The sequence below is a fragment of the Salvelinus sp. IW2-2015 genome, linkage group LG15 (assembly GCF_002910315.2).
Source record: "Salvelinus sp. IW2-2015 linkage group LG15, ASM291031v2, whole genome shotgun sequence".
Taxonomy (NCBI): Eukaryota; Metazoa; Chordata; class Actinopteri; order Salmoniformes; family Salmonidae; genus Salvelinus; species Salvelinus sp. IW2-2015.
In genome coordinates this window covers 39902858-39912593 of record NC_036855.1, presented here as the reverse complement: position 1 = coordinate 39912593, position 9736 = coordinate 39902858, and the positions used below count along the sequence as shown (strand labels likewise).

The 9736-nt window shown below is 39.4% G+C and overlaps 1 protein-coding gene across 1 annotated transcript in view; it reads right to left on the bottom strand.

Moving 5' to 3' along the window:
- Nucleotides 1-95: 95 nt before the first annotated feature.
- Nucleotides 96-9736, bottom strand: part of srrm4 (serine/arginine repetitive matrix 4) — a 95208-nt gene continuing 85567 nt past the window's right edge. The window contains exons 7-12 of the mRNA XM_024001517.2: nucleotides 8997-9165; nucleotides 5637-5968; nucleotides 5255-5452; nucleotides 5035-5136; nucleotides 4724-4882; nucleotides 96-4063 (exon numbers count right to left, since the gene is read on the bottom strand). Coding sequence (XP_023857285.1) covers nucleotides 3745-4063; nucleotides 4724-4882; nucleotides 5035-5136; nucleotides 5255-5452; nucleotides 5637-5968; nucleotides 8997-9165 — 1279 coding nt within the window. The 3' untranslated portion in view covers nucleotides 96-3744. The remainder of the gene's footprint in view (nucleotides 4064-4723; nucleotides 4883-5034; nucleotides 5137-5254; nucleotides 5453-5636; nucleotides 5969-8996; nucleotides 9166-9736) is intronic.

Below are 9736 nucleotides of genomic sequence, written 5' to 3'. Positions count from 1 at the left end.
AGTAAAGAAACAGTAAACAACTACTATCGTCCTACATCATAGTTAAGCTTATTTTGTATAGGTTTTGAAACAATTAAGATGGCAAGTAAACCCTGTAGGCTATGAATTAAATACAGTTTTATTTAGGATTTTACATGGATTTTACAGACTTACAAGATAGAGGAAGGGGAGGCATACGGGTTTATTTAAGGTTTAAAGGAAGGACAATACAATTTCAGCTGACACATTACAACAAGTCAAGCTCGCACTGACACCAGCGGGAAAACGCATCCTGGCTCTCAGTCTTGCATTATCGTTCTTTCACATGGAAAATTAAAGAATGAATGCACATTATTTAACACTAAAATCAGAGAGCTTACAGATGAGTTGACAACAATGAGGCAAAGTATTTACAGTAGGAGAGAAACCATACCGTACCAGTGCATCATTTTGCATTGATCATTTGAATGACTATTCCACAAATTCTGAATGAATTATGCCACATCCCTCATATAATGAATCTATACAGTGCAGATGCATATTTACACCACAGTAATAATTCATATTCATTTGTACAGTGTACATACTGTACATCATGGAATGGTATATCAGGACAAAAGGGGAGAGTGGTTCACCTCAAAATAGTGCTCAGCAAATAGTGTGTTTTTTTTTAGGTCGGTTCAGTTTTTGAAAAATAATCATGTTTTTGTTTTTATACAATAAATGCATTATGTGGGTCCAGGTAGACCTGGAACCCAAAAGCATTCTACCTGGAACCAAAAAGMGTTCCGRCTGAAACCAAAAAGGATTCTACCTGGAACCAAAAAGGATTCTACCTGGAACCAAAAAGGGTTCTTCAAAGGGTTATGCCAAAGAACCCTTTAAGGTTCTAGATAGGACCTTTCTTTTCAAAAAGTGTACTAAAAACAAATATGTAATTTACACAAGCAAAATATTTTATTTAAGTAAAGTAATGTGAATAAATGATGGCTAGAGCCCAATAAAGGATAGTAATGGTTCTCGTATGGGGACAACCAAACAGCCCTTTTGGAACCCCTTTTTCTAAGATTGTATGATGATGACTTCATTATATCATTAATAAAACCCCAATGATGGTAGTGACCCCAATCAATTAGAATTTTTGTTGGGTAGAGATACCTCTCTATCCCTCTCTTGTCTCTCTATCGCTCTGCTCTTTCTCGCTGGGTCGGTCTGACGGCCCCACAGTCTTGCCCGGCAAGAACCAATGATAACAGGCAGCTGTAGGCGCAATGGATTCTGGTCTTAACTATGACTTTGACACATTGCGATAGAGGACTCATCTTTGTATCTATGGTATTATAGTCTCTGTGATAGCATGGGCAGCGCCATTGAGGCAATCTCCATTTTGAAGTAGTCCATTTTCTTATTCACGATTGGCTGAACCCTCCTGATGACTCGGTTGGACATGACTCCAACTGGGCCACCAGGAGGGATCAGCCAATGAATTTGGAAGTCCCACCCAGTTGACCACATTAAAATGGTGGAAGCTCTCAATGGTGCTGCCCATGCTAATACAGCCTTTTGGCCACTAGAGGCCTCTATCATTCTCTATGGTTGGACAACATCTCCCAGAGAGAAATCTCTAGAGAAACGGCACAAACCGCACTTTGAGCGCACAGGAAAAAAAATGGAAATAAAAGCAATTAAAATAATTGATCTGACATTGATCAATTAGTTATTTAAAAAATGAAAATAAACCTACTTTTCGGTTCATCACTCAGCACTACCGCAAAAGCATGTCATCAGTAGCATATGTAAAATGGGTTGTCGAACTCTTGTGTCATCATCTTCCTTCCAAGCTCTCCAAACCTTTGGACAAGTTTCTGAACATTCAGATAAATAACTTCAGTCTGTTATATGTACAATGCATAGAGAGCAGACCCTCATGCCTGGAGCAGATTCTGAACGCAGATAGACAGGGTGATAGATTGGACCTAATGGAGAAATTAAACATAAGGGCAAAGACAGTTATTCTAAATGCTAATGTTTTCTTTTTTTTTTGCTTAATCTTCCCACATAGATCTCCTTGAAAGAGTATATGGGAGTATCCATTGAGGCTAAAAGTCTGCCACACAGGCTTTTAGTACTTTCCTATTTGCTTTTTCTGTCATCTCTGTTGATGTGGCTATTTATAGCATAGCCTCTGAAGAAATAGCATTCTCCCCAAAAGAGAACAGAGGAATGAATAGTTGAGATGGAGTGAAGTAAAGTAACATTGTTTGTATCGATATGCTATTACATTGTCTATTGTGCAAAGTCAGACTAGCCTTGTTCCAGATCTGCTTGTTCGCTTGCCAACTCTGTTACTGTCAATGGGTGACAGTGAGTTGGCATGATAGCACAAACAGACTGGCACATGGGCTAGAGTCAGACTGTCCATTGTAGAGTTTGAATGGGAACGTTTTTTTTTTAATCGCAACATACTCATAATTGTATAAACCCAGCAATATAATGGCATTGCATAGAAACATAGACCATTGCTGAGAGGCAACACGAAAGCATAAATATTACTGTAAACACGTTATAAATATGCATGACACAAAAATGTGTGTTTCCAAACTTGACCTTTGGTGGGRGGACTATGCAAACAAGACAGGTGAGGTATGTGTTTGATTCTGCTTCTGAAATACCAAACACATTATTGAACAGTGCAATTTGGGACCGTTACACAAAAAATCTGAATAACAAAATAACAGATTTATCCAATAGTGAATCTCCTCTGTCAAACATATGCTGAAAAGTAAAACAGTTGAACACTCTCTCATTGCACTCTTATTCAAGTTTCATTCAAAATGATAAAATAAATAGAACACAGATCATTTGAATAAATAAATAAATAAATATTTTAATTAATAAATAACTATCTAGATAAATAAATATGACAACCTAGCAGCTACTAAAACAGTGTAAAACAATCTATTTTGTAAACTCACATAGTTTAGCTTCACTAGAGGAGCTGTTATGAAGACAGACATTTTTATGAAAACCCACTTTTTCAGCCCTTCTGTGCAGTGGTTTGATCATTCACCATCATCTTATAAGGAATTACATTTAAATTGTTTTCCACTTGAATAGAGGATAAATAAATCTGAGCTGATAGGCAGTTAGTTTGGCATTGGGACTTCCTCCTCTTCCTCCCCRTTCTCATCATTTCTCAGAGGCATGTTTTTGCTCCACATTGTTAAGAGCTGAGATCAGAGAAGCAATACACCTTTTCCTATGTTCCTGAAAAACCTTCGCTCTCACCCTCCCTCTGTCCCCAAAACAACTTTGTAGTGCACATCCCAGATCTGAAATGGTCAGAAACTTAAGAGTTGTTATAAAATAAGAGTTTATCAGAGGGTTCAATTGAACAATGCTCCTCAATCCTTAGTTTCAGACACAGACATCAGAGGAAGAGTGTCACAAGGAAAAACAGTCTCTGGCCATRTTGAATGCTAATGCATGGCGAGGACACAGCGGACTGAAAAAAACGAACCAAAGAAAACAAACAATCTATTTCCAGTGGTTTCTGTCTTCAATACATCACGGACAAGACAACTGCCTCTATTCAAGACATTGTTGAACAAATAATGACACAAAAAAATACACTTACTTGAAGGGTCTGGCTCAGGCATCTAACACAAAAAAGACGCAAAGAGATGAAAACATTACCTCATACTTCCACTGGGAGATTGGGAAATGATAATGCAGTCTCCTCTGTAACCTCAGTCTYTTAAAAACTCAGTGCCGGTTCTTGCCCTTGCTGTAACCGTCCAACGAGTCATAGCTGCGACTCCGGCTCTGACTGCGGTTCCGGCGACCAAAGATGGAGTTCCAAGAGGAGCTGCGACTGTAGCTCCGGTAGGAGAAGTAGCTCCTACTCCTACTTCTTCCTCGGCTCCTGCTCCTACTCCTACTCCTTGAACTACTGAGGCAGAGGCCAGGACTGGACCTAGGGCTGCGACTCCGTGTGAAGAGGCTGCTCCAAGAGGATACACTGGTAGAGCGACTGCTGGATGAAGGACTGGGCCGGAAGTAGGGGATGGGCCTCTTTCTGGCACTATGGGAAATCAGGCAGGTATGGTTAGCATTAAAGAGAATGTGTGAATCAATACATGAAGAGTAAGTAATTTAAGTCCCAAAGCAATCAATTGCAGATAAAGTAAAAAAAAATAAAAAAAACATTGCGGTGTCATTCAGAATGCTCAATTGGATATTGATGCCAAACCATACCTTATTGTTAACATACAGTACAAGGGGCCTAAGTATTCATGCCTGGATTGCTATGTTACACTTTCTTCACAAAATTGTATTTCAGCTCGTGTTCATGTCAGGATAAACTTCTTTAAGATATAGCATTACTGTCACACCTTAAAACAACATTACGCCTGGAACATTTCAATGCATAATCATGAGCACAACTGTTTCATTGAGCTGTCTCGCTTTATCCATTGTAGCTTGTTTAGACTAGTAGAAAATGTAGCAGGTAAATGGCCGCCTTTTCACAGCACAGTCCGCCAAAAGTCTCTGAGGCAAACTGGAGGCCATTGTCGAAGGTTAAAAGAAGAGGGACTCTGCTGCGGGAAAACCATTGTTGAGTTTGAGGTTTGAGTAAATAAGTTGATACAAAGTCAAATAAAAGAGTTACGGTGCACGAATGAAAGAATGCATGTATTGTAAGAAATGTGAATGTGTATCAGAGAGAAAGTGAAAAGGATACCTAGTTATCCTCCGGGCTTCCAGGTGACTGGGTGAATCTCTCCTCCTTTTCCTCATTGGAGAGTAGGACCTGCGTCTATGCCTCTTCCCGCTTCGCTTCTGACTGCTGTGCTTCACATCCTTCTCACAGGAGCTGGGGTCCCTCTTCTTCTCTCGAATCCTATGTTAGATGGCAAAAGAAGCACAGTAAGGCATCACTCATAAGCAATTCTGTAATTCAGACACATTTTAAACCCACGACACTTGCACATCCTGCTATCATTATGCCAGAAYTAGTTAGTGGAGCAAGTAGATAGGTGAAACATGTTTTACCTCTCTTTACTGTATCTGGAGTAGCTTCTTCTGGACCTTCCACTGCCTTCACTACCTTTCCTTCTCAAACCAGCCAAGTAGCTTGGTGAACGGGAGTACGACCTTAAGACAAGCAGAACAGATTTACTTCAACGGTGCTCAGCGAAGCCCACATATTTCAAGTGGCTGCTTAAGGTATCAGTGAAGTACATTAGAACATTAAAACCTGAATGAAACCAACCTGGCAGATGACAGTGATCGGCTTCGAGAGTAGCGTCCGGAATGTCTTGAGCTCCCTGAGGATCTACTTCTGCTGCTCGACGAGTTGGTTCTGGTCCGCTTACGCGAAGAGGCCACCATCCTCAAAGGAGAGAGAGAAGAGACTGTCTTCTGAAGTCTCCCCACCTTGGCCCCACATACTGAGGTTGTTACCGGCTCACTGCAACGATAACAGTGGAATTACACCAATGTATCAATTTCTGCTGCAATTGTAAAAATATGTTGATGTCCTCCTTACAGTATGTACATGGCTGGCTTAAATTAAGGAACATTTCTGATCTTTGACTTCAAGCATCACTTTACGTCATCTACAGTATGATATTCCTCAAAGATAGGAAGCCCACCTCTTGCCGTTCCCATTGAAAATGGGAGTAGACAAACCACCTTCCACATGCAGAGGTTTACACAGGGAAGCATAGCTGGTCACAGAGTTCCCAGAGTCGGATGCGTTATCGCCATCTGTAAACTTCAGCTTCTCTGGGGAAGCCGGCGCTTGACACAAGACCTTTTTGTCACCGATGACGTTTGTKCGTGAAATGCTGGTTTTGGTCGACGGTGGTGAAGACGTGTCATTCCCGGAATCGTAATCCTGTGGTCCTTTGCTCTGATTGGTCAGAGTGTGATGGTGAACCACTGTCGTGTTTAAAACCTCACTGCCAGGTTTTGACTGCAAGACCTGTAAACAGACAGAAAGAGGATATTGCTTTACTTCTAGAGATGTTTTGGATAGGTTCAAGCAATTACCTGTACGATGCACTGTGATACTCTACAAAGGCACGTATTTCCCTTCAAAACACAGAGAATAAATTATTATTTTGGGACAGAGAACTTGGAAAGATTAAAGACGTCATGCAAATTTGTGGCATGCAAATAAGTTGGAAAGAAAAACAAAACTGAACCAAATAGAAATAAATTAACAAAAAAGGTTTAAAGTAAATTAATTTGGAACTAAAACAAACATATGAAAGGAAGAACAAAAMAACGCAAAAGAAASAGAGAAACTAATGTGTGAATAAAACTACCAACGGCTTTAGCCAAGTCGACTGAGAGAAAAAGAAAGAAGAAGAAAATAACAAAAAACAATAGCCCCATTACAAAGCCTGTTTTATAGAACATTGAACAAACATCACAAAATGGGTATTATGTAGAAATGAAAAGGATTGCAGACAAAGAGATATCCCATCAGTCTAACTAAGAAAGCCCTCAGAATAGGACAGATGATTGTGCTTTTTCCCTGCAAGAAGAAAATAATTACCCTGCAGCGAACCCTAGGTACAGTAAATCCCTACGTCTGCGGATAGCATCGACTTACCAATCAAGATTTCCTCCTTAAGTAGGTAAGGTGTAAGAAAAAGGGAAGAGCGGGCAACATAAGTGCATCATTAGAGTTGTAAATTGCAAGAAAAAGACAACAACCCTCTCTTCAAACCCAGAGCCAGTTAGACTGTTATTGGCATGGTCCTTTTTCTTCCCTTAAGTGTGATTGGTTAGGAGTTTTCTTGGGGCTAGAAGCCCATAACAAGTTTCTATCATGCACTCAATCTGGAATAGTTACACCGCACGTCTGTAAGGCCTTTTATTACAAACTGAATCTACTTTAGAATAGGTATTCAAACCAACTTTGTAAACTACACTGTAGCTTTTTCATTTTTATTTTACAAAAGTAAGTGAGTTCGTTTTACTCTAAAATAGCAAGAGTGGTTGCTTGTCACTGAGGACTATACAGGAATGCTAGAAATGTTTTCCTGCGGAACGAAACTCATGTGATATAAGATACTAAATGATTGAATGTTTAGCGAAACTAAATTCCCTCCAAACAGATTATAATCTCTCTTTACCTATCAATTGCAAATAATTTGTAGTAGATTACTTAAACTCTGACTGCCCTAAGGCTTTTTCAGATAATCGAGTCCCTGGTCTGCAACATCAGACCAGATTAAAACTGAAAACCCCAGGGGAAACATCAAAACCAAACCATCCGTCACAGGCTACTGACAAATATGCTTCAATCTATCCAATCTTGTTCCTCAATCTTCCTAATACCCACATAGTTTAGCTTCATTAGGATCTGTTATGAAGACAAAATGCTTTCCTGGACATTTTAATAAAAATAAAAAAATTCTGCACTTCTGTGCAGTGGTTTAATCATTCAACATAAGCGAAAACAAGCATATAAAACAGTATTTGCATTAATAAAAAATATAAATATTATACTATGAGTATTTCAGTGTCAACCTGGTTGGTTAACAATATTGGGTTGTTAACGGCTTAGTTTTTTATATAAACAAATGTGGGACACAAAAAAATGCAGTGTAGAACACCATTGACCATCATGCATTGCTCTAATAACTTTCAAAAGATTGTTCCGAAGTTTGCCCCCAGCAAATAATGAATGGTCAAGACCAATTATGAAATAGTTAATTTCTGTTCCTTTTGATATAACTACAGAAAGGACTATACTTTCACTGATGATTCATTCACTTAAAACCTGTGAAAATACATTCTATGAAAGAGTTAGTTTATATAGGTTCCTGCAACAATATTACTTTAATTCAATTAAATCATGTATAAAATGAATACAAAAAGTGATAAACATAGTAAAATTATATTAGATAACCAATTGTAGAAACCCCTCTCAMAAAAAAGGTTTGAGTTTAGAATACAAAGCATGCGTCAACGTAGGCCTAGTTTATTACATTTAAATTACAAAACCTGTGGTTTGTGATTTAAAAAAATCTGGGGTGTAATTAGCATAATTTAATGATCACTGGAGAGAAATGGAATGTATTTCATGSCTCAGCAAGCATGAGACAATGAGTCAACGAACGGACGGAGCTGAGCTGGGTTTCAAATCCAAGCAGTTTCAAGCAATAAAAGAGAAACGCCACTTGGCAAAGTTAGATGTTGCCAACCTCCTATTTCGGATCTGAAATACCTGATCAATTACTATCACCCAAGACATTGTTTCTAATACTGCTACAGTGCAGGGCCAATAGCAATTCGTAAACAGTCAATAAGAGTATTGTTTTGATGACAACAATTAGTGATGGGCTTGAGCTCAGGAAAAAKAGCTGAATTCAAGAACAAATTAACTGCTACAGTATGTGTTGTAATCTTGCCTGCAGTCAATGTGCTGATCATTTCCTCTCACTCTTGCCCCATTAGCTTTTCACAAAAGAGCTGGAATGCATCCTCGGCACATTATCAATATCTGCCTACCTCCAGCATGTTCCTCGGGTGCTGTTTCTGCTATTTTTGTATTTATTTGATGGTGTTGGTTAGATAAAATGGAAAAACAAGAACAGATGACCTTACCGCTAAACGTGGCGGTCATAGAAAAGAGGTAAGGAAACAACATGATTCAGACAGGCCATGTAAAATCTATTTGATTCTGAAGTGATTGGAATTCACCCACAAAGGACCAAAATTGAATTTGAAAGACCACATCTTCCAGAAAATACTATGCATATCTGTGCTATATGGGTGTTTTTATACAGCACAGTATTTCTGATAGCCATTTTTGATCTTGGGAAAGGACACGGTCCAGTTGCTTTGAATACATTTTTATATTTGTTATAAATTAAACAAATCCGCTTCACCGAATGTTTTCGAGATACTGAGGCAGTTTTACATGGCCTTAGTAGAGTAATAAAACTACACCACTGGTACATTTTTTAAGGCTCAGAATCCCGATGAACACTTACGGTGCCAGTAGAAAGGACGGAGCGAAAGATTGGAGTCGTTTTACAGACTGACTTGGCGGCGGACCCCCACTCAAACGCTCTGTGGTCCAGGTGCGCTGTACTAGGGTCCTCCCTCTGGGCAGCTAGGCCTCCCAACACAGGGTGATTCACTGATTTGTGCAGATGATGGCTGTGGACACAGATTTTAAGGAGTAAAAACCTCACTACTTCATCATAGTCTACAAATCAAGCAACACTTGCTTGCCAGCTGACAGTATTTTCTGGCCACAATTGTCTGGACAAAATTGGCATCTGTGCGTGTTAGGGATAGGTTGGGACAAAACCGTTTACTAAAAATAGCACTTATTGTGCAGCGTTGAGAATACACATTTGGCCTCATGTATTCACTAGGTCAATGTTTACTGTTTGAACAACTGTATTCAAATTTARTTCAAATGCAATTTCCCCTCATCTTGTGATGAAAGTTGTTTCACCAACCAACCAAAATGATGTTCTAACTGGTTATGGTCTACTTTGCCATTGGAAAAACTGTGTAGGGACAGGGGGACAGAGGGCCAGCTCAGGATATACCCCAGACTGTACAGGAGAACCAGGCATCAGCCTCATAGTGAATGTGATCTAAGGCTGAACAGGGATCAACCCTTATCTGATTACAGACTAATGCCTGCAGCAGCTTGTGTGTGTGTGCGTGTGTGTGTCGGCTTGGCAGAGCTCAGACAAACCGGCTTGATATATAGCCC